At 45.9% G+C, this 25,185-nt stretch overlaps 1 protein-coding gene across 1 annotated transcript in view; it reads left to right on the forward strand.

The window, feature by feature from the left end:
* LOC140211912 (sorting nexin-1-like) overlaps nucleotides 1–16,584 on the forward strand; it is a 124,322-nt gene extending 107,738 nt beyond the window's left edge. Inside the window, exons 10-16 of the mRNA XM_072282114.1 lie at nucleotides 515–628; nucleotides 1,925–2,018; nucleotides 5,254–5,459; nucleotides 6,700–6,843; nucleotides 12,338–12,418; nucleotides 12,523–12,594; nucleotides 14,977–16,584. Coding sequence (XP_072138215.1) covers nucleotides 515–628; nucleotides 1,925–2,018; nucleotides 5,254–5,459; nucleotides 6,700–6,843; nucleotides 12,338–12,418; nucleotides 12,523–12,594; nucleotides 14,977–15,027 — 762 coding nt within the window. The 3' untranslated portion in view covers nucleotides 15,028–16,584. The remainder of the gene's footprint in view (nucleotides 1–514; nucleotides 629–1,924; nucleotides 2,019–5,253; nucleotides 5,460–6,699; nucleotides 6,844–12,337; nucleotides 12,419–12,522; nucleotides 12,595–14,976) is intronic.
* Nucleotides 16,585–25,185: the final 8,601 nt, after the last annotated feature.

Here is a 25,185-nt window from a genome sequence, read left to right on the forward strand (position 1 = left end):
TATTTCAAAGGCATGGGTCAGTAGATGAATTGGTCACATGAGTGTGATTAACAGTGTGGAATCGTTGGTCTGGAAAAGTCTGTCACTCTACTGCATCACAAAATTAAATTAAGGCAAAAGAATGGGGTTGAGAGGGATATTAAATCAGCCACGATGGAATGGCGGAGCAGACTCAATGGGCCGAAAGGCCGAATTCTGCTCACATGTCTTGTAGTCTAATTTCTTCAGCCAGAGGGTGGTGAATCTATGGAATTCATTGCTACAGGCAGCTGTGGAGGCAAGGGTATATTTAAAGTAGAGGTTGATAGTAACTGCATCAAAGTTTACAGAGAGAAGGCAGAAAAATAGAATTGAGAGGGAAAATAAGTCAGTCTTGAAGGAGTGGCAGAGTAGACTTGACAGCCTAATTCTATTTTTGTGTCTTGTGGCCTTATTTGTTGAAGGGGTTGAAATTTTGAAGGGAATGCTGTTTGTGTAGAGTTGTCTAAAGCCAATATTTGAACTTGCTTTTCAGTTACCACGAGCAGTAAACACTCAGGCTCTGAGTGGTGCTGGTCTCCTTCGGATGGTCAACAAAGCTGCTGATGCTGTCAGTAAGATGACCATAAAGATGAATGAGTCGGACATCGTAAGTGTTTTGTGCCTCCCAGTTGTCTAAGAAAGAATTTCCATCACTTGCAGGGGTTCCCAACCTTATTTATACCATAGACCCTGGGTTGGGAACCCCTGACTGAGTGGAAGGTTCTAACACTACTGGATGCTGCTGTGAATGGTTCTGCTTTATGGCTGTACATTTCAGTCAACTAGTCCTGTCCCATCTATGGCCAGTTCCAGGTAATTTAACCCTGTTACCTTTCATTTACCAATATATTTGCCCTCTTGTGGGGTATTGGGAATGGGGGAGAGCTGGTAGGTACAGAAGTGCTGGCTGCATCGGCTGCTGAGTATGTGTCCCACCAGGGGCGGTGCTGTATTGCCAGCAGCCTGGACCTTAGAAAGAACATATGACTGCAACTAGATCTATTGGTTTGCTCCTTGTTCTTGGTTCTGTATTCAGTTTTAAAAGCTGCGCATATCAAGCAAGAGATTATGCAGATGTTGGAAATCCAGAGCATCACACACACAATGATGGGGAACTTAGTAGGCCAGGCAGCATCTATGGAGAGTAATAAAGTTTTGATATTTTGGGCTGAGACCTTTAATCCTGATGGGTCTCAGCTTGAAAAGTCGATTGTTTATTCCCGTCCATAGATCCTGTCCGACCTACTGAGTTCCTTTAAAAACTACATATTCCCTTTCAACCAACGTGTGTGCTGTGGCTGTGTTGAGTTAGGGTTTGTAACTTCCCGCAGCTATTCAGTGTCAGAGCCGTGGTAGAGACCTGCTCTTCACGTCCGTGCCAGCCATCAAGTATGCATCTGTTACCAACTTTTCATGTTTGCTTTAGTAATGTGCTACCACTACCATCCCCTTAGGCACTGCTGTGCTCTCTGGGTACATAAGTTTCTTCGTCATATTCCTTGTATGTTCTTGTCCTGTGCCTGGACGTCTGACACAGGCCATGGAATGCCCAGGCGGGAGTCCTTCACATTCCCTGTATGCTCTCACCCTGTGCCATGGTTGTGTCCGACACAGACTGGAGTCCAGACTGGATGTGTCCGACACAGACTGGAGTCCAGACTGGATGTGTCCGACACAGACTGGAGTCCAGACTGGATGTGTCCGACACAGACTGGAGTCCAGACTGGATGTGTCCGACACAGACTGGAGTCCAGACTGGATGTGTCCGACACAGACTGGAGTCCAGACTGGATGTGTCCGACACAGACTATGGAAGGCCCGGACTGGAGTCCTTCAGTGGGCGGTTTCTTTATTGTTTTGTCTGTTTTGCCTCTGCTATACAAAATATTTGTTCTGTTTCTAGTGGTTTGAAGAGAAGTTTCAGGAAATTGAAAATGAAGACCAGCAGTTACGCAAACTCCATGCTGTTGTTGAAACCCTTGTCAATCACAGGAAAGGTGAGGCATGCAGTTCAAAGAGGTGGCAATAACATCAAAGTTGTTAACTGTTGCAGTAAAGTCCCATAAAGTCTCACAAATCCAGTTAAACTGTGCTTCGACCTGCTTTGCAAAATCAAACCTCCTGTACGGAGAGGTCGGGAGCATGTAGGCTGGTTGCATAAAGAATATCTGAAGTGCTGGAGAAACTCAGAAGGTCAAGCAGCATCTATGAAGGGTGATAAACAGTCTACATTCTAATGGCATCCGTCTGTCTCAAAGGACAATCGAAGTGACCTCTCCAGGGCATAAGTCCAGGAGGAAGGTATGGAGATCTTGGGATGCCTAGTCATCAAGACCCCCCTCTTGGCATCACTGATGTAGTCTAAAGGAAAGTGAAGCAATATGTTTGGCACCAGCTTGGCTGCCATAAGGATGTTCAGTGATGTTCTGCCCCTTAGGGGCTCCACTCTGGATTTGCTGTCTGGGTTTGCTCCCACAGCCTTCGTCTCTTCTGAGGCTGCCCACAAGGCAGTGAGGCTATTTACCTATAGTTCCACACTACACACACAATGCTGGAGGAACTGGGCAGTCAGGCAGCACCTATGGAGGGGAATAAACTTGCCATTTTGGACCATTGATCTGTGGTTTTGTAAGAACCTCAGCAGGCACCTAACTGGTTTTAGTGAAAGGCAGAGCCTCCTCACGTCTGCTTTGTTGTTCCTGCTAATCACAGGACTGTACACGTGTCTGTTTGGCGTGGTTAATGCTTTGCATTTTGAGATTTGGTACGATAGCAATTTGACTCTCCGGTTTAATCCAGGCTGAATGTGTTGATGCCAATGAGCCGCAAAGGTGGTGTTTGCTCTGTGTTGACATTGACAAAGGAGGCAGAGACATTGTGTCTGAACAGTGAAACGTGAAGGGGACTGGGAGATTGTTTCTGACCTACATTTAGCATGGCTTCCCTTGCGTTCTCACTCAATGGTGGAGTTCACCTTGCTGTGTCCTCTGCAAAGGAGGATTGATCAGCTAATTAACGACAGTTACATTCCAGAAATTGGATAGATTGACTGAAAATAAGTCAATTGACTGAATAACTTCATCCTTCGGAGAGGTGAACCCAGCAGTCAACAGACGTGTTTGTCCAGGTTTAATTATTAATGTAATATTGACACATGGCTCATGATTGTAATTGGTAATTATTCTAGAACCATTCATCTCCAGTGAAGTAACTTGGGCACATTGGGTTGTTGCAGGAGGGTTTGACCGTATCACGTTGTGTATCTAACCTGTGAGGTCATTTCTGATGGGGCAGTATAGAGAGGGTTTTAATCTTTCAGATTCTAGTTTATTTATCACGTGTATATTAAACATTCACTCAGTGGCCATTTTATTAGGTTCAGGAGTGGAACCCAGTACTTTCTTGTGTCGTAGCCCATCCATTTCAAGATTTGATATGTGCGGTCAGAGATGCTCTTCTACACACCACTGTTGTAATGTGTGGTTATTTGAATTACTGTCACCTTCCTGTCTGGCCATTCTCCTCTGACCCCTCTCATCAGCAAGACATTTGCACCCACAGAACTGAAGCACACTGGATGTGTTTTTTTTTGTTTTTCTGCACCATTTTCTATAAACTCCAGAGACTGCATGAAAACCCCAGGAGATCAGTAGTTTGAGATACTCAAACCACCTCCTCTGGCATCAACAATCATTCCACAAAGTCACTTAAATCACATTTCTTCCCCATTCTGATGTTTGGTCTGAACTACAAAGGTTCATTTATCAAGGTATACACCTCTGAAATTCTTCTCCAGACAGCCATGAAAGTGAGAAAGAAAAGAACAGCAGCTCAGTCATCAACCCCCAAATCCCTCCTCACACAAAAAACGGAACAGGCACATTGACCTCCAAATCCCCTTCCCCCGCACACAAAAAAAATGGGAAAGGTTGGGCAAAAACCACAAAATACAAAAAAAAACCATAAGACTGGAAAAAAAAAAGTCCACAGTCAAAGTCTACATGCAAAATGCAGAATACCTGGGCAATATTCTCCCTTTCTGTAGCAGAGCAAACTCACCAGCAATTTTTAAAAAAAGGCAGTTTTCCCTCTCCAGCAGCAGACCGATCTTCCCCCAGTGACTTCTTAAAAACACAGGCAGGCGGCATTTCAAACTCCCTTGTCACTTTAATGGAAGCTTTAATTGGTGAAGTGGAGTCACATCGACTCGCAGCCGCCTTGCCATGAAGTTCTAGCTCACTGCCTCTGTCTCTCGGAATCTCCTCGGAGGCTGCAGAACCTCTTGACCATGTCTGCGTGTTTTTGTGCACTTAAGTTGCTGCCACATCATTGTCTGATTAGGTATTTGTGTTAACAAGCAGGTGTACCTAATAAAGTGGACACCTAATGCAGACAATGATGTGGCAGCTACCTGGCTGCAGGGGTGCCGGGCGCCCAATTAATTAGCTTGTTTATTTCAGCTTTTTTCTTAAAAATGTGCTGAGTGCGCACCCGCTACCGCTGCACCCCTGCATGCTTTGCGGCCCGGTATCGGTCCGCAGCCTGGACATTGGGGACCACTGACCTAATGTATAGTGAAATGCATTGTTTGCGTTAACAGCCAACACACCCAAGGGTGTTGGGGGCAGCTCACAACTGTTGTCACACATTCTGGCACCAGTCTTTCTCTCTGTTCCTCCTACTGTTCCTTTCGCATAGAATGAAGCAATTCAATCTGTGTCCCATTTTCAATGTTCAACTGGAGTTTAGAAGAATGAGGGGGATTCTCAGTGAAACCTATGGAATATTAGAAGGCTGAGATGGAGTGGACATGGAGAGGATGTTTCCAATGCTGGGGGAGTCTAGGACCAGAGTGCACAGTGTCAGAATGGAGGAATTTAGAACAGAGGAGGAATTTCTTTCGCCAGAGAGTGGTGAATCTGTGGAATTCATTGCTGTTATCAGCTGTGGAGGCCAAGTCATTGGGTATATATAAAGTGGGGGTTAATAGGTTCTTGATTAATCAGGGCATCAAAGGTTACAGGGTGAAGGCAGGAGAACAGGATTGAGAGGGATAATAAATCGGCCATGGTGGAATAGTGGAGCAGACTTGACAGGCTGAATGGCCCAATTTTCCAGTGTCTTTGAATTGACCCAGGAAGGGCAGGAAGTCCTGTGTTTGAGAAGAGTGCTGGTGTAATGGTTTATCCCACATCAGGAGTGGAGTTGGTAACATTGTGATTCTGTCTACAGAGCTGGCGGTGAACACGGGCATCTTTGCAAAGAGCGCTGCCATGTTGGGGAGCTCAGAGGACCACACGGCATTATCACGGGCTCTGTCACAGCTGGCAGAAGTTCAGGAGAAGATTGAGCAACTTCAACAGGAACAAGCCAATAATGACTTCTTCCTGCTGGCTGAGCTGTTGAGTGACTACATCCGGCTGATCTCCGCAGTAAAGGTCCTCAGCCCATCCTTTCTGTCTCAGGGTTCTTCCTCGCCATTTTCATGCTTGGATGCTTTAGCTATTGATTATCTGTATTTCTACTGTTCCATTTTGCCATTGCCCTTGTACTGCCTCTCCTCAAGCCCATGACCCCTACTGGGGCATAGGCAGTAGATCGCCTGGGCCAGTCCTCCAGGTGTAGCCCTCCTTGGTGTATCCTTTCTGTCCCAGGGATGAAGTTTTTGGAGCTTCTGTTAGAGTTTCTGTAGCACTGGTTTTTTTTATGGTATGTGGTTGCTAGCCCCATACCCAACCCTCTTCCTTTTGCAACCGATCTTGGGAATGTGCATGGTGGAGTTGGTGGCCTTGTACTGGGGGAGGTGTAATTTTAGAGCCATCTCTCGAGTAGAGTATGATGTTCTCCTGAGGAGTTGTCTGTTGGTGGGCAGTAGAGACTGATCCGGGATTCACATATCCTGCTGTAGTGTGGACCTGAGTAAGTGGTGGTTGTGATTAGTGGTTGGGTCTTTTGGTTGTTTAGTCTTTCCTTTCAAAGCTGCTGCTTGTTCTCTGCAGCACAGTAGAGATCACTCTTGTAGTGCAGTTCTCTCTTAAACAGATTTCATCCAGTTGTAATAACCTCTGTTGGGGGGGGGGGGGTGTTCCCAACCTTCCTTATACCATTGACTGAGGGATCTGGGAACCCCTGCCCTACAGTCTGTGTGCAAGTGCTTGAGAGAGCAAGCTGTGGTGGGTGGGTTTTTCAAGCAACACACACAAAAAGCTGGTGAACGCAGCAGACCAGGCACCTTTATAGGAAGAAGTACAGTCGGCGTTTCAGGCCAAGACCCTTCGTTAGTCCTGGCGAGGAGTCTCGGCCCAAAATGTCGACTGTACTTCTTCCTATAGGTGCTGCCTGGTCTGCTGCGTTCACCAGCATTTTGTGTGTGTTGCTTGAATTTCCAGCATCTGCAGATTTTCTTGTGGGTGGATTTTTTGTCATTTCATGCCTCCTTTCTCTGAAGGGTCATCTATCTACACAGCGGGCCTTGGCAAATGGGGCAGGAATTGCAGCTGTGCCCAATGCTGTGTTTACCGTCTGTGGTTCTGGGTCATTCTCATCCCCTGAGTCTTGTACCCACTGGTGACTAAGTCTGAACCTTGTGGTTCCACTAAATTATCATGTGCACTAAACTGTTGGGGTGGCAGGTTGCTTTTAACTGGATGTTAAGGAGGTGTGGCTGTCCCGGTGTAGGGAGTGTTTGACCAGCGGATGAAGGCATGGCAACGCTGGCAGGATGCACAGACTACACTGCAGAAGAAACGAGAGAATGAAGCACGACTCATCTGGGCCAACAAACCTGAGAAACTGCAGCAAGCCAAGGATGAGATAACAGAGGTACGTTTATTACATAAAACAGGCCCATGATGTGCTGACCCTTTAGCCTACTCTGGGATCAGTCTAGCCTTTCCCTCCCACAGAGCCCTCCATTTTTATCATCGACGTGCCTATCTAAGAGTCTGGTAAATATCCCCAATGTATCTGCCTCTATCATCATCCCTGGCAGGGTGTTCCATGCACCTACCAGTCTGTAATGAAAGAACTACCTCTGACATTCTCCCCATACTGCCTAATCACCTTAATTATGCCCCCTTGTATTCTGCCTCGGGAAGAGTTCTCTTACTGTCCGGTCTATCTATGCCACCCTGTGACCTGTAGTTCAGGCCCTTCATCCCACAATGGTGTGATGACCTTTTAACCAACTCTAGCATCAATCTAAGCCTTCCATCCTACATAGCCCTCCATTATTTTGTTTTGTATCCACGTGTCTATCTAAGTCTCTTAAATGTCTCTAATATATCCGCCTCTACCATCACCCCTGACAGGACACAGCACTCGTGTTTTTTTTTAAGAAAAACAGCTTGCTTCTGACATCTTCCCCCACCCCTCCACCATCCATACTTTTCTCCAATCACCTTAAAATTAAGCTCCCTAGTATTTGCCATTTCTGCCCGTTTTTGGGGGGGGGGAGGGGGTGAGGGAGTAGTCTCCGGCTGTCTACTTGAACTGTCCTTATGTTGTACACCTCTATCGAGTCATCTCGCATCCTCCTTCACTCCAAAGAGAAAAGCCCGAGCTTACCCAGCCTATTGTAAGACATGCACTCTAATCCAGGCAATATCCTGTTAAATCTCCTCTGTACTCTCACTAAAGCTTCTACATCCTCCTAAAAATGAAGCGACCAGAACTGAACACAATATTCCAAGTGTGGTCCTACCATGCCATTGCCCTTGTGCTCCCTCCTTTATAGAGCTGCAACGTTAGTACTGGTCAGGACCTTCTCAAACTGCTCCTTTAGGCTGTTACATTAATCGGAGCAGGTACGCATCCTTGCTGCTCACTAGGGCCGTTGATTGTCTTGGACCATAAGGAATGGGTTGGCTTTGTGTGCATGTCTATGACACCTTGGTGTCAGGGATAAATGTGGAACTGCTAGAGCCCTGACAGTTTTTTTTTACTTTTTTTATTGAATTGACTTTATTTCTTACATCCTTCATGTGCATGAAGAGTAAAAATCTTTACGTTACGTCTCCGTCTAAATGTGCAATCATAGTAATTTTAATAATTTATAATAAATAGAGCAGTCAATGTAATACAGAGTACACTCAGATCAGCGTGAGTTAATCAGTCTGATGGCCTGGTGGAAGAAGCTGTCCCGGACCCTGTTGGTCCTGGCTTTTATGCTGCAGTACCGTTTCCTGGATGATAGCAGCTGGAATAGATTATGGTTGGGGTGACGCAGGTCCCCAATGATCCTGTGGGCCCTTTTTTCACACCTGTCCTTGTCAATGTCCTGAATCATGGGAAGATCACAACTACAAATGAGCTGGGCTGTCCTGTGATTAAGGGAGGTACAGTTCCCATACCAGGCAGTGATGTAGCCAGTCAGGATGCTCTCAATTTTGCTCCTGTAGAAAGTTGTTAGGATTTGGGGGCCCACACCAAACCTCCTCAACTGTCTGAGGTGAAAGAGGTGCTGTTGTGCCTTTCTCACCACACAGCTGGTGTGTACAGACCCATGAGGTCCTCGGTGATGTGGATGCCGAGGAACTTAAAGCTGTTTACCCTCTCAACCCTTGATCCATTGATGTCAATAGGGGTTAGCCCATCTCCATTCCTCTTGTAATCCACAACCAGCTCCTTTGTTTTTGAGGGAGGGGTTGTTTCCTTGACACTTCTGTGTCAGAGAGATAACTTCTTCCTTGTAGGCCACCTCATTATTGTTTGAGATCAGGCAATGTAGTGTCGACGGCAAATTTAATTAGCAGATTAGAGCTGTGGGTGGTGATGCAGTCATGGATATACAGGGAGTAGAGGAAGGGGCTTAGTACACAGCACTGAGGGGCTCCTGTATTGAGAGGCTTGGGGCCCTACAAAGGATTGTGAGGACTGCTGAGAGGATTATCTTGGATATACTTAACAGGAACACCGTGTATGCAGGGCCCTTAGCATTGTCAATGCTCCCTCCCATCCATCCAACAATTTCTTTGACACCCTACCATCAGGCAGGAGGTACCGTAGCATTAAGACAAGGACTATTAGGATGGGAAGCATCTCTTTGTGTGGTGTCATTATACTGTTTACTTTTTAGTTTGCATTGTATATGCACTTTATTTGTAGTAATATAACTTTGTATGTTGTGTGTAGTGTTGTGCACCTTGGTCCGGAGGAACATTGCTTTGTTCAGCAGTATGCATGTGTACAGACAGCAGAAAGCCCAGATGCAGACCAGGAGAATTTCATAGTGGCCTTAATCTTTGGGTTGCTGTAAATATTGCCTGCAGTACTCCCAAGCTGAAAAGGGAGTCATAAATACAAGAGACTCTGCAGGTGGCGTAAATCTTGTGCAACACACACACAGTGCTAGAAGAACTCGACAAATCAGGCTGCATCCTCGTAGCTGCTGCCTGACTTGCTAAGTTCCTTCAACATTTTGTGTGAAGAGGGAGCCAGTACACTCCCCTCTCCTGCTCAGGTTCCTGCTGGACGTGGGATGAGGATTGTTTCCCACGCCTCATGGCTGCCTATGCCTACTCGTTGAAGGCATCCATTGGTGGGGATAGGAGGAGTTGACCAAATACGAGATACTGTGATTACCCATGTTGGATCACTTGCAATGCGGGGGTATATTAGGGACAATGTTAACATTCATTTCACGAGGACTAGAATACAAGAGGAATTGATGTAATGCTGAGGCTTTAATGCACTGGCCAGACTGCATTTGGAGTATTGTGAGCAATTTTGGGCCCCTTATCTAAGAAAGGATGTGCTGACATTGAAGAGAGCCCAGTGGAGGTTCATGAGAAGATTCTGGGAATTGAAGGGTTATTGTTAGGATGGCTCTAGGCCTGTACTCGCTGGAGTTTAGAAGAAAGAGGGGGGATCTCCATAGAACCATAGAAATATTACAGCACAGAAACAGGCCTTTTGGCCCTCCTTGACTGTGCTGAACCATTTTTCTGCCTAGTCCCACTGACCTGCACCCGGACTATATCCCTCCATACACCTCTCATCGATGTACCTGTCCAAGTCTTCCTTAAATGTTAAAAGTGAGCCCACATTTACCACTTTATTTGGCAGCTCATTCCACACTCCCACCACTCTCTGTGTGAAGAAGCCCCCCTTTAAACTTTGAACTTTAAACTTCCCTTTAAACTTTTCCCCCTTCATCCTTAGCCCCTGTCCTCTGGATTTTTTCTCCCCTAGCCTCAGTGGAAAAAGCCTGCTTGCATTCACTCTATCTATACCCATCATAATTTTATATACCTCTATCAAATCTCCCTTCATTCTTCTACGCTCCGGGGTATAAAGTCCGAACCTATTCAACCTTTCTCTGTAACTGAGTTTCTCAAGTCGCAGCAACATCCTTGTAAACCTTCTCTGCACTCTTTCAACCTTATTAATATCCTTCCTGTAATTAGGTGACCAAAACTGCACACAATACTCCAACTTCAGCCTCACCAATGTCTTGTACAACCTCACCATAACATTCCAACTCTTATACTCAGTACTTTGATTTATAAAGGCCAATGTACCAAAAGCTCTCTTTACAACCCTATTTTACCTGTGATGCCACCTTTAGGGAATTTTGTATCTGTATTCTCAGATCCCTCTGTTCCACTGCACTCCTCAGTGCCCTACCATTTACCTTGTATGTTCTACCTTAGTTTGCCCTTCCAAAGTGCAATACCTCACACTTGTCTGTATTAAACTCCATCTGCCATTTTTCAGCCCATTTTTCCAGCTGGTCCAAGTCCCTCTGCAAGCTTTGAAAACCTTCCTCACTGTCCACTACTCCTCGAATCCTTGTATCTCATTGAAACCTTTCCAATACTGAAAGGCCTAGATAGAATCGATGTGAAGAGGATGTTTCCTCTAGTGGCTGAGCCTCGGACCAGAAGGCGCAGAGTGAAAATAGAGCAAGGTTTCCCAACCTTTTTGATGTCATGGACCAATACCACCAAGCAAGGGATCCCAGACTGGAAACGCCTAGAATAGAGGGAAGTCCCTTTAAGAACAGAGATGAGAGATTTCTTTAGTCATAGAGTGATGAATCTGTGGAATTCATTGCCACAGACAGCTTTGGAGACTATTTGTATATTTAAAACAGAGGTTGATAGCTTCTTGATTAGTCAGGGCATCGAAGATTACAGAGAGAAGGTAGGAGAAGGGGTTTGTGAGGGATAATAAATCAGCCATGCTGGAATGGTGGAGCAGACCCAGTGGGCTGAATGGCCTAATTCTGCTCCAATAACTTATGATATGGGTAGTGGGTGAGATCCAGGAGAGGGGAGGTGTTCTGGTATGGTACAGATCAATGAATCTAGGGCTTGTGCTCCCTTGCTCAGTTATATCCTGCATTACATCAGCATTAAGTTCCTCTTTGCTGTGAGCCTCCCAGTACCTAGTCCCTCATTCTACCCTCGGAACTCATGTAAAACTATTCCCTGATTCACAGTAAATTCATTCAACTTCTCATGCCTGGTCTTGCTGATCTACCCTGCCTCCCACTGAAGACCCCAGTGATCCTTGCTGCACTCTTGTATATTTCTGATTGCCTCTCAGCATTGGGGGCAGTGTCTTCAGCAGCCACACTCTGAGCTCTGGATTTCCTTCCCTAAACTCCTCCATTTATTTCTCCATCTGTGTCTGACTCCCTTTCTAACCTTCCTGTGATAAAGCTTTAGTGCACCTTTTCAAATTTGCTAAAGCTACCTAAAGTGCCAAAGATTCATTCTGTGTAGGATCTACAGAAGCCATAAAATGCTACTGAAGATGCTGAGTGCTGACTGTTCGTGACCTAGTTCTGTTAGCTGTGGAATGGGAGTAATAGAGGTAATGATGTAATGCTGAGGCTTTAAGTCAGGCTGCAGTTTTGGGTTCTTTATGTAAGAAAAGATGTGCATCCAGTTAGGGCAGAGATGAAGAAATTTCTTCAGCCAGAAGCTAGTGAATCTGTGGAATCCAAATCATTGAATATTTATAAAGCAGAGGTTGATGGGCTCTGATCAGTCAGGGTGTCAAAGGTTACAGGGAGAAAGCAGGAGAATGGGGCTGCGAGGGAGAATAAATAAGAATTAATGGAATGTCTCAGCAGTTTCAATGGGCCAAATGACCTAATGTGTTCCTATGTCTTATGATGTTCTCTCAGCACCTGAAGCTGTATTGTGATCAGACTCCGAATCCAGCTGTATTCGTGATTAATGGCTCAAGGCTATTTCCTACCTTCATCCAGTATCCGGTTTAGAGTTGCTGCCTTATAGGGAGTGATGTTGCGGGACGGAGGCATTGGCTGATAAATTGTGCAAACTAACCATCATTTCTCCCACAGTGGGAACCCAAAGTCCTGCAATGTGAAAGAGATTTTGAGCGGATCTCGGTCACCATTCGAAAAGAAGTTGCTCGGTTTGAGGTGAGTGCTCTGAGGCTCTCCAAAAGATGTGCTACAATATTCTGATCTTGATATAGTTGAAATTCCTTTTCTAAAAAATTCTCCTGTATTCTGTTCTTGTCCAGATTGAGAGAATCAAAGACTTTAAAAGTCGAATTATTACGTATTTAGAAACCCTTCAGAATTCTCAGCAACAGGTGAGTAATTTGACCCGGGGCAGAAGATTGTCTATTGGTATCTGTTTGTGATACATTAGATTGATCGCTGAGTAGTGGCGATGCCAGAATTTAGTACGACTGGTGCGCTGCTTATTCAAGGTCACCTGCAAAAAATGAGTAGGCAGAAATAAACACAAGATCAGGGGGTTGAACAAAATATTTGGCACGGGTGGGACAGTACCCTACTAAGTCCCTGTTCTGCCAGCTCCTGCTCCTGTCTGGATCTCAGTGGATCCCTCGCGCACCCCGCACCCTCCACCTCCCCCCCAGCTCCCTCGGCATCATACTCACTGGTTTGCTTCCTTTGATGACTTGATATCACTGAGGGCATTTTCACCCTCAGGAATGACAGGTTGCAGATGTACAGGGAGAGTTTCAACACTCTGGACAAGCTGGATGGGGAAAGGCCATTTACTCCCCTATATCTTTCCTATCTCAACATTCTTCCACCATCTCCTCTGGCAGCTCATTGCAGATATCCACCACCCTGAGTATGGAAATGCATGTACCTTGGATCTCCTTAAGGGAATGATAAATCAGCCATGATAGAGTGGCATGGCAGACCTGGGAGGCTGAATGGCCCAATCCTGCTCCAGTATTGTGGCCCTAATCTCTTAATACTCAGCTTGACCACGTGACTCTCATTCTAGTAACTTCTGGCAGGTTGTGATTGGGGAAAGAACAACACTACAAAGCTGAACGACAGCGTTCAGGAATTAGGATGTCGGTCTCCATAACTTGCCATTTGTGGTCAACTTTCTCATGCTGTGAATACTAAGAATTCTGCTTTGTAGGGGCTGCCGATTCTGATTGTGAGCACAGAGAATGGTCTCACTGTATAGAGGGAGGTGGGGTAAGGTTCTGAGGTAGATTAATCTCAAACTTTTTTGAGTACCAGAAATCTCTGGGTGGGGAAGAGGCCTCATATAACTGGTTTATGACCATGTTTATGTTTAGGACAGCAACATTTACTGTGGTGGAAGCTGCAATAGAAACTGGGTGTTTTACCCCTCCCCCATGATAAATGGGGTTGGTATGTGGGAGAGGAGATGGGACTAGAATAGTAGAAACTAGGTGCTTTACCGCCCCCCCCATGGGAAATGGGGTTGCTGTGTGGGAGAGGAGATGGGACTGGAATAGCAGAAACTGGGTGTTTTACCCCCCCCCCATGATAAATGGGGTTGGTATGTGGGAGAGGAGATGGGACTGCAATAGCAGAAACTGGGTATTTTACCCCCCCCCCCCATGGGAAACAGGGTTGGTATGTGGGAGAGGGAAATGAGACTGGAATAGCAGAAACTAGGTGTTTTACCGCCCCCCCCCATGGTAAACGGGGTTAGTAGGTGGGAGAGGAGATGGGACTGGAATAGCAGAAACTGGGTGTTTTACCCCCCCCCCCATGATAAATGGGGTTGGTATGTGGGAGAGGAGATGGGACTGGAATAGCAGAAACTGGGTGTTTTACCCCCCCCCATGGGAAACGGGGTTGGTATGTGGGAGAGGAGATGGGACTAGAATAGTAGAAACTAGGTGCTTTACCGCCCCCCCCATGGGAAATGGGGTTGGTATGTGGGAGAGGAGATGGGACTGGCATAGTAGAAACTGGGTATTTTACCCCCCCCCATGGGAAACAGGGTTGGTATGTGGGAGAGGGAAATGAGACTGGAATAGCAGAAACTAGGTGTTTTACCCCCCCCCCATGGTAAACGGGGTTAGTAGGTAGGCGAGGAGATGGGACTGGGAAATGGTGGCCTAGGAAAACCCAAAATGTTGTGAATGACTGCATCTAGTCTTCATTCTTGAGGAATTTTTGTATCTTGTAATTCACTAATGGAATATTGTGTTTGGCTCTAGTCACTTCATTATAGGGTGGATGTGGAAGATTTAGACAGGGTGCAGAGGAGATTTACGAGGTGCTGCCTGGGTCAGAGAGAATGTCCTGTGAGGATAGATTGAGTGAGCCAGCACTTTTCTCTTTGGAACGAAAGAGGATGAGAGAACACTTGATAGAGGTATACAAAGTAAATGAAACATAGATCGAGTGGACAGCCAGCGCCTTTTCCCAAGGCAGAAATTGCTAAACAAGGGGTTGTAATGTTAAGGTAATTGGAGAAAAGTATGAGGTGAGGTCAGAGGTAGGTTGTTTTTTTACACAGAGTAAGTGTGTGAAATGCCCTGCCAGGAGTGATGGTAAAGTTGGGTACATTAGGGACATTTAAGGTGTGTGGATGGTAGAAAAAGGAGGGTTATTGTTATAGGGGAGGGCAGGTTGGATCTATCTTGGAGTCGGCACTGAATGGTCTGTACTGTGCTGTGATGTTGTGTGTTCTGTTCTGTTCTGACTCTCATTTCTCTTGACAGCTTATTAAATACTGGGAAGCCTTCCTACCAGAAGCGAAAGCGATTGCATAATGGGAGCTGAGCTGAATGGACACTTGCTGCATTTTATACTTTACCTCCAGCCTATAAATGAAACTGCAATCTCGTCTGTAAAAGGGACAAGTCTCTTCAATGTCGCAGCTCTTCCTTGCTCTTCATACAAACCTCGTGCTGTCTCTAGTTTACATATTTCCTTTAGTGTTGGGAGCATCAGGTTGGTGCCCATGAAATGTGAGTTTGGGAGGGGGACGGAAGGGGGACAGGAGGACGGGTGAATGGGGCAGTGTCAGTATTCACCACACTCAGCTCTCCTGATGACAAACTCCCACATGCTCTCTGCCCTGACACAGCTACAACTTGGAGTTGCTCTTGAAATGAAAGGAGATGCAGAGCTGTGTGTCTCTGCCTGTTTTCCTACAGGGCTGTGGGAGGGCCAAGAGATGTTGTAGGGCACGTGACTGATTATCGTGTGGTCAGGGCAGGGTCTTCCTAGCAGCTTTCTCACATAACATCGTGCTGTAGCTGGTCTCAGTCCAAGGCCAGCTAAGACAAATGGTTAGCTCACAAGTAGGGGGAGCTGTTTAACAAATGCCTCTCATTCCTGAAGGTACACACTGGACTGTTGCAATTCTTGTGCAGCAATGTGAACGTGAGGAGTCCTGCAGCTCTGCGATGTGGATACAGAGTTGTACAAGAGCTTTCCACTTGGATTGACCATGTGGTTTGATAGTTCAACCCCTTCACGAGAACATAGCTGGTTTGTGTTGGCAAGGCTTCGAGCATTCCCATGCAAACAGATCGAGTTTATAAATGCCAAAACACATAGGTTGCCATAACTGCAGTGGGGAGTTTAAAATGAGTCTCACCACCTTCTCGAGAGCCAACTTAACCTGCTGTCAGCATCCTGCCTGCAGTGAGTGGGATTATTTTGCTTTGCACCTCGTTTGTGGAAACTCTACAATGCTCGTGTTTGCTATGGAAAATTTGATGTTGAAGATCGAGCTTGCTTGCTTTGCAAGTTACCAGAGTTGATATTTTTACTGTGAGATGGAGTAATATTACAATAACCACTGGGGGAGTTCACACTGATCCTGTTGAAGCATCACACTCAAGCCCTTGTCTCCTGCCTACCCCGCTGCCATGTTGTCATTAAACTCCTGGGTAATGTGTGTGTGTGCCTCTCCCCCTCCCCCTCCGTCTCCATCTCCGTCTCCCCCTCTCCCTCCGTCTCTCCCTGTCTCCCTGTCTCTCTCTCTGTCTCTGTCTCGCAGCGCACCCTGCCGTGACTAACAAGACAAGTGACCTTGTGTTCTTGAACTGACAGCAAGGACGGATAAGGAGGCAGCAAGAACTGTTTTCTACACTGTTTACATTTCTGTTCTCATGGTCTTATTCACCCTCACAGGGTTACCTAGTCTCGTATTCAGTTTATAGGTACTGGTTACTCAAGTGCACAGACATAATCTTTGCACATTATGCACTAGAATCTTTTTGACTTTTGATTAATGTAATGCCAGAGGATCTGAGATCTTCCCTTATCACCGAGTTCTCAATTCTCAGTTCCTTTTCTGTTTTTGTGACTCTTACTTTCACAATAAATTGATTTTAAAAAAAAAACTGAATCCTTTTGTTTTCTTTGTCAAAGCAGGAAGTGGAAATGTTAAGTTCACCTGGTGTCCTCAGTGTCGTTCTACCTTGCAGGACAACTTTGCCAGTAGATAATTGTGGGATTGGCACCCATCAGCTGATTAACAGATGCATCAAAAAATACTGCTCAGTATTCCTTCACTGGATAATTACGTAAAGATAACAATTGGCTTTAGCAAAAACACAAAATGCTGGAGGAGCTCAGCAGGTCAGACAGCATCTATGGAGATTAATAAACAGTTGACGTTTTGGGGCAAGACCCTTCAAGACTGGAAAGGAAGGGAGAAGATGCCAGAATAAGAATTTGGGGGTGGAGAGGGAGGACAAGCTAGGAAGTGATAGGTGAAGCCAGGTGGGTGAGAAACGTAAAGGGCTGGAGAGGAAGGAATCTGATAGGAGAGAAGAGCGGACCATAAGAGGAAGGGACCCAGGGGAGGTAATAGGCATGTGAGAAGAGGTGAGAGTAGGGAACAGAAGAGGGGAGGGAAATTTTTTTTATTGGAAGCTTTATTTAGTGTTTGTCACATTACATTGAGACATCAAAACCAGTGAAATGCATCAATTGGGAAAACAGCCAACACAGTCCAGCGATGCGCTGGGGCAGCCTGCATGTACCGTCATGCTTCTGACACCCACAACTCACTAACCCTAACCCATACGTGTTTGGAATGTGGGAGGAAACCCACGTGAGATGTACAGACAGCGGCAGGAATTGAACCCCCATTGCTGATGCTGTAATGCATTATTCTAGCCGCTACACCACTTGTCTGGAAGAGTGGTCCCTGGGCCATGGACATCGAGTTCACGTTTCTGTAGATTTATTTTCAACCTGTTGACATTGAAAGTAAAAATTTTTAAGACAGCTGGAAGTACTCCGGCCAGACCACATCAGTGGGAAGAGAAACAGCTCTGGTTCATGTCAAAGCTCCCTTGTCAGAACTTGTGAAACTACTCATTTCTCCTGTGCAGGAGTGAAGACACATCATGGCTAGCACGCTATTATAGCTTGGGATGTTGGAGCTTGAATTCAATCCCGGCGCCCTCTGTACGTCCTTCCCATGGAATGCATGAGTTTCCTCCTAGTGCTGTGGTTCCTCCCACAGTCCATAAGTGTACTGGTTGGTATGTTAATCAGTCATTGTAAAGTTATCCTGTGAGTAGACTAGATTTAATAGGGAATTGCTAGGCGATGTGTCTCAAAGTGCAGAATAGGCATTCTGGCCCTATCTTAAGCAACACACATCAAAGTGCATTTAATGGAGACCCTCGTATCCCTTTTGCCAATCACCTGTCCAGCTCTTGGCTCCATCCCTCCCCCTCCTGTCTTCTATCATTTTGGACCTCCCCCTCCCCCTCCCCCTCCCACTTTCAAATCTCTTACTAACTCTTCCTTCAGTTAGTCCTGACGAAGGGTCTCGGCCTGAAACGTCGACTGTACCTCTTCCTAGAGATGCTGCCTGGTCTGCTGCGTTCACCAGCAAGTTTGATGTGTGTTGCTTGAACTTCCAGCATCTGCAGAATTCCTGTTGCTGGCCCTATCTCAATCATTTTCGTCTGTGTTGGCACATTACAGCTACGATGCACAACTCTCTGCAGTCTACTGACCTCCTCAACCTGGGGTGAAGACAGTGACTGCATAGGAAACGTAGTGGTGTAGTCCCAAAACTTGCATGTGTGTGCTGTGGGACTGACTGCCTCAGAGGTACCCAGTCAATGGAGATCTATCCGTCACACTCCAGCTCAGCATGCAGAGGAGCCTTGGCTTTAAGAATGAAAGATGATGGGTCCAAAAGAAATGCTTGATGATAGGGGCATTTTTCTATTCTGGGTTTGTTCCCAGTATAGCACTGCTCATTGAATGTAGAACGATCTGATGTGTCTTGTGTGAGTGTGGCTCCTCACTTTCACCCATTCTGTGATCAAGCTGTCTGCTTGCAAATGCTCATTGTACATGGGCTTGTATCTGAGCTCTGGGGAGGGGAGCCCAGTCAGCAAGACTGTGAGCAGCTCCTGGCACTAGGGGCTCTTTCACTGGGCTCATCTTCCAGAAATCTGTTTACCTCTCCAACAAAGAAAACTGGTAATGACTCAAAGACAAAGATTAGCTTTCCTTGTCACATGTAATTGAGCTCTGACCAGCGACCAATCCAGACGTCAGAAGTTTGAGAGGAGGGGATTTCACTCGGGTCCACTGCCAGAGTAGAAAAAGGCAGCAGCAGGTCCCAGAAACATAATTGAGCTCTGACCAGTGAGCAAACAGCGTTTGGGATTGATTAGCAAGAACAAAGTAAAGAGAGGAGGGGTAAGTGTAGCCTCCATCGTTGCAGGGGCTGTCTTCCCTTATATACATACACATACACATACACACACACTCAGCTAGGACAGTGGAGGTGCCAGGCAGGAGAGTTGAATGCTCCCTTTGCGAGATGTGGGAAGGCAGGGAGACCTCCGGTGTGTCTGATGACTATAACTGAGAGAAGTAAATCCAGCTGCACCTTCTAACAAACAGCGTTAAGGAGTTGAAACTGGAACTGGATGAACTCCGGATTATTCAGGAGGCTGAAGGGGTGATCGACAGGGCATATAGAGAGGTAGTTACACTCAAGGTGCAGGACACAGGAAACTGGGTGACAGGAAGGGGAAAGGGGTTGAGTCAGTGCAGAGTACCCCTGTGGCTATCCCCTCAACAACAGTTATATCACTTTGGATACTGTTAGGGGAATGACCTAACAAAGGAAAGTCACAGTAGTCGTATCTCTGGCATTGAGTCTGGTTCTAAGACTCAGAAGGGAAGGTGGGAGAAGAGGCATACTGTGGTGATAGGGGAACGGACAGGAGGTTCTGTGGAAGGTGTGAGATTACTGGATGGTATGTTGCCTCCCAGGTGTCAGGGACTCCAGTCTTCAGTATTCCTAAGTGGGAAGCTAGAGGTTGTGGTCAACTGTAGGTACCAATGACAAGTGATGAGGTTCTGCATAGGGAGTTCAGAGAGTTAGGTGCTAAGTTAAAGAGCAGGACCTCCAGGCTTGTGACCTCAGCATTACCATGTGCTCATGAGGCCAGAACTAGGGAGATGTGGCTAAGGAGGGAGGGCTTTCAACTTTTAGATCATTAGGCTCTTCTCTGTGGAAGTTGGGACCTGTACAGAAGGGTAGGTTTGCACCTGAACTGGAGGGAGACTAATATCCTAGTGTGAAGGTTTGTTAATGTTGAACGGTGGGGTTTAAACTGGAGTTGGGGGGGGGGTGGAACTACAGTGTCAGGACAGTTAGTGGAGAGGTTGTGGAGGCACATGTTGGTGAGATCTCAAAGTCAGGAATCGAAGGTTAAGCATGGTGCAGCTAGTGCGCTGAGCAATGTGAGAAGAATTGTAGGAAAGGCGGATGAACTCGGGGCATGGGCCAATACTGAATTATGATGTTGTAGCCATTAGTGAGACTTGGTTGCAAGAGGGGCAGTACTGGCAGTTCAATATTCCTGGGTTCTGTTGTTTTAGGTGTGATAGAGCAAGAGAGATTAAAGGAGGAACAGTGGCACTGCAGTGCTCCATCAGGACAGACTGGAGAACTCGTCTAGTGAGGTGTTTATGGATAGAAATGAGAAATAAGAAAGGTATGACCATGTTAATGGGGCTATACTACAGACCACCCAACAGACTGAGGGATTTGGAGGAACAAATTTGTAGAGAGATTGCATACTGTTGCGAGAAACATAAGGTTGTTAAAGTAAGTGATTTTAACTTTCCACATATTGACTATAAATCCCATACTGTTAAAGGGCTAGATGGGCTAGAGTTTGTCAGATGTGTTCAGGAAAGGTTGCTTCATCAGTACGTAGAAGTCCCAATGAGAGAGCGTGTGATACAGGTTTTGCTATCAAGGAATGAGATGGGGCAGGTGACAGAAGTTTGTAATGGGGAACACTTTGCATCCAGTGACCGCAATGCCATTAGTTTCAAAATAAATATACAAAAAAAAAGTCTGGTCCATGGATTGAGATCCTAAATTGCAGAAAGGCCAATTTTGATGGTATCAGAAATGATCTGGCAAGTGTGGATTGGGACAGGCTGTTTTCTGGCAAAGGTGTAATTTGAAAAGTGGGAAGCCTTCAAAGGTGAAATTTTGAGATGACAAAGCTTGTATGTGCCTGTCAAAATAAAAGGTATAGATAACGTGTGTAGGGAACCTTGGTTTTCAAAAGACATTGAGGCTCTGGTTAAGACAAAAAAGAGGAGGTGCATAGTAGGTATAGGCAGATAGGAACAAATGAGTTGTTTATGGAGTATAAAAAATGCAACTAAACCCAAGGAAGTCAGAAAGGCTAAATGAAATTGCTCTAGCAGACAAGATGAAGGAGAATCCCAAGGGATTCTACAGATATGTTAAGAGCAGGGGGCAAAATTGATTCTCTGGAAGACCAGAATATTAATCTGTGTGGAACCGAAACAGATGGGGGAGATCTTAAATGCATTCTTTGCATCTGTATTTACTCAGGAGATGGATACAGAGTCTTTAGCAGTGAGGCAAAGCGGCATCAACTTCATGGACCCCGTACTGATTACACAGGAGGTTGCCTCTCTGACTAGAGGCCTGTGACTAGTGGTGTGCTGCAGCAATCTGTGCTGGGCCCTTTGTTCTTTGTTATAAACAGTATATCAATGCTCTAGATGATAAACTGGATTAGCAAATTTACAGAGGACACCAAGATTGGGGATGGCTTGCAACAGCAAGAGAAATGGGTTGAAAAATGGCAGATGGAATTAAATGCAGATAAGTGTGACGTTTTACACTTCCGCCAGACCAACCAGGATAGGACTTGCACAGTGAGCAGTAGGGCACTGAGGAGTGCGGTAGAACAAAGGAGATCTGGGAATACAGGTCCGTAATTTATTTAATGTGGCAGCACAGATACATAGGGTCATAAAGAGAGTTTTTGCCAATTTTCCCTTCATAATCAATGTATTGAGTGCAGGAGGTGGGATGTTATGTTGAAGTTGTAGAAGACGCTGGGGAGGCCTAATATGGAGTATTGTGGCAACACACATAAAAGTTGCTGGTGAACGCAGCAGGCCAGGCAGCATCTCTAGGAAGAGGTGCAGTCGACGTTTCAGGCCGAGACCCTTCGTCAGGACTAACTGAAGGAAGAGTGAGTAAGGGATTTGAAAGTTGGAGGGGGGAGGGGGAGATCCAAAATGATAGGAGAAGACAGGAGGGGGAGGGATAGAGCCAAGAGCTGGACAGGTGATAGGCAAAGGGGATATGAGAGGATCATGGGACAGGAGGTCCGGGAAGAAAGACAAGGGGGGGGGGACCCAGAGGATGGGCCAGGGGTATATACAGAGGGACAGAGGGAGAAAAAGGAGAGTGAGAGAAAGAATGTGTGTATAAAAATAAGTAACAGATGGGGTACGAGGGGGAGGTGGGGCATTAGCGGAAGTTAGAGAAGTCGATGTTCATGCCATCAGGTTGGAGGCTACCCAGACGGAATATAAGGTGTTGTTCCTCCAACCTGAGTGTGGCTTCATCTTTACAGTAGAGGAGGCCGTGGATAGACATGTCAGAATGGGAATGGGATGTGGAATTAAAATGTGTGTCAGAATGGGAATGGGATGTGGAAGTCAGAATGGGAATGGAATGTGTTAGTCCTGACGAAGGGTCTCGGCCTGAAACGTCGACTGCACCTCTTCCTAGAGATGCTGCCTGGCCTGCTGCGTTCACCAGCAATTTTTATGTGTGTTGCTTGAATTTCCAATTATTTCAATTACTGTACCCCTTGTTCCTCTGAACTTCAGCAGTACAAGTCTAGTCAGTCCAGCCTACTGTTCAGTGGTCCCAGCAACTTGAATGGAGACATGAGAGACTGCAGATGTTGTAACTGGTGCAATGTGCATTCAGCTGGAGGAACTCAGCGGCTCGAGCAGCATCGGTGGGCAGAGGGCGCAGGGGAACGACTGTCACCATTTTGGGCTGAAGCCTGGCACAGTAACAGTCCTTTTATCCCTCCCACAGATGCAGAGCTCCTCAGATTGTGTGTCGCTCTAACAAGTTTAATGCTAGCTGTCAGCCAGTAGCCAGTACAGAGCTCACTGTCACTGACATATAGTATGTTGTTAAGTATTTTGTGGCAGCAGTACAGTGCAACACACAGAAATCACTATAAATTACAGAATACATACAAAGTTTCAACTGAGGATAATAACTTTGCCGGTGTGTTCTCCGCAAGGCCCCACACTTCAGTGAGACACTCTCACTCCTGTGCTTGAGGCCTCGCGACCATCTATCTTGGCTGTCTCTCTCCGCTTTCAGTAACAATTACAAGGACACCCCATCCCTTCAGACACTTTGTCCTGTGTAGTTAAATAATGCTCCTGTTATTTTCCCCCTTACAAAGTGATTAACCCGAGTTTCCGCTCAGACAGCTGTGGATAGAGGTGATGTGATCTAGCGGAATGGATGGTGCCAATCTCCACCGGTGGGCAGATGGAAACCTAGCACGCAGTGGAAGTTGGTGCTCTTATACTCAGTGTCTAGCACCCTGAGTGGAAGGAGAACACATCTACTGGTATAGGCTGCCGAAAGCAGCTCACCAGAGTCCTTGTCGTGAGCCAGTCTTTCAAAGTGTAGCCCATCAAAGATCCTCCTCCTCCTCGCAAGGATGAGGTCTTTGGAGCTTCTGTTGGCATCTTTGTAGCTCAGGATGGGGTGCTAGCCCCATACCCAAGCCTCCTCCTTTCACGGTCAGGCTTGGGACCGTACATGGCGGAGTTCACGTCTGCTGCTGTCAAACCTCATCACTGTGTTCTTGAAACAAAATCAGAACACTTTGGCCACTTGGACTTCCTGACTGGTGTGTTGTGTGCTCGTGGTGTTGCCCATGTTTGTCTCTCAGTGCAGGAATGACTGGCTATCAAAATCATGTTCCAACTAGTTTCTCAACAAAGTTTTGCCTCCTGGCTTTGAAATTTACTCATCTCAAAAGTCTTTTTCACTTTGTGAGCTTTGCCAGGAGCCTTTCCTCATTCAAGTTCAGCATAATGTGAATAGCATTTACTGTGGGCAAAGTCTGAAAGGGCCTCTGCTGCCAGCTGCCGTCTCCCAGTCAGAGACAGAGAGTCTTTCAGGAAACCTTTGCTTCCAAAGTCTCAAATCCTGGCTGTCTGTCTGGTGGCAACTGTAAATGCTGCTGTCAATGAATTGGACTTGCAGCTGGTCAGGCCCCTCAGTGTGCCTGGGATAAGAGGGGAACACTGTAGCCTTTAAAGGCCAAGATTTATTTGATTCAAGATTCGGGACTGTTCAATGTAAATTTCAGTACACATATGTAAAGGAGAACAAAATACAGTGCTTATAAGAAGTATTCACCCCCCCCAGAAGTTTTGATGTTTTATTATTTTACAACAGTGAATCACAGTAGATTTAATTTGACTTTTTTTGACACTAATCAACAGAAAAAGACATTTTTGTGTCAAAGTGAAAACAGATCTCTACAAAGCCATTTAAATTAATCAGAAATATAAAACACAAAATAATTAATTGCATTAAGTATACCCTCCTCCCTGTTAAATACGACACACCACATCATCACTGATGCAGATTATTAGTTTTAGAAGTCACATAATTAGTTAAATGGAGATTTGTTTTTGGAGACCTGTGTGCAGTCAAGGTGTTTCAATTGATTGTGTGTATCTGGAAGGTCCAACTACTGGTGAGTCAGTATCCTGACAAAAACTACACCATGAAGACAAAAGAATTTTCCAAGCAAATCCATGAGAAGGTCATTGAAGTCAGGAGATGGATACAAGAACATTTCCAAGTCACTGAATATCCTTTGGAGTACAGTTAAGTTAATCATCAAGATATGGAAAGAATATGGCACAGCTGTAAATCTGCCTAGAACAGGACATCCTCAAAACTGTGCAAGAAGAGGACTAGTGAGGGAGGAGACCAAGAAAACCTATGACAGCTCTGAAGGAGTTACAAGCTTCAGTAGCTGAGATGTGAGACTACGCATACAACCGTTGCCTGGGTGCTTCACCAGTCACAGATTTATGGGAGAGTGCAAAGAGAAAAAACTTTGTTAGAAAAAAAACTCAACATGAAATCTCAGCTAGAGTTTGCCAGAAGGCATGTGGGAGACTCTGAAATCAGCTGGATGAAGGCTGTATGGTCTGACGAAACCAAAATTGGCCATCAGATTAAACGCACGTTATCAAAAACACACCATCCTTGTCGTGAAGCATGGTGTTGGCTGCACCATGCTGTGGGGATGCTTCACTGCAGCAGGTCCTGGAAGACTTGTGAAGGTAGAGGGTAAAATGAATGCAGCAAAATACAGAGAAACCTGAGAGGAAAACCTAATGCAGTCTCTAAGAGAACTGTGACTTTGGAGAATACTTGTTTTCCAGCAATACAATGACTCCAAGCATAAAGCCAATGGCTTAAAAACAACAAAGTTAATGTCCTGGCGTGGCCAAGTCAGAGTCCAGATCTCAAACCAATTGAGAATCTGTGGCTGGACTTGAAAAGGGCTGTTCACTGACAACTC

Source organism: Mobula birostris, chromosome 18 (assembly GCF_030028105.1).
Source record: "Mobula birostris isolate sMobBir1 chromosome 18, sMobBir1.hap1, whole genome shotgun sequence".
In the NCBI taxonomy this organism is placed as follows: domain Eukaryota; kingdom Metazoa; phylum Chordata; class Chondrichthyes; order Myliobatiformes; family Myliobatidae; genus Mobula; species Mobula birostris.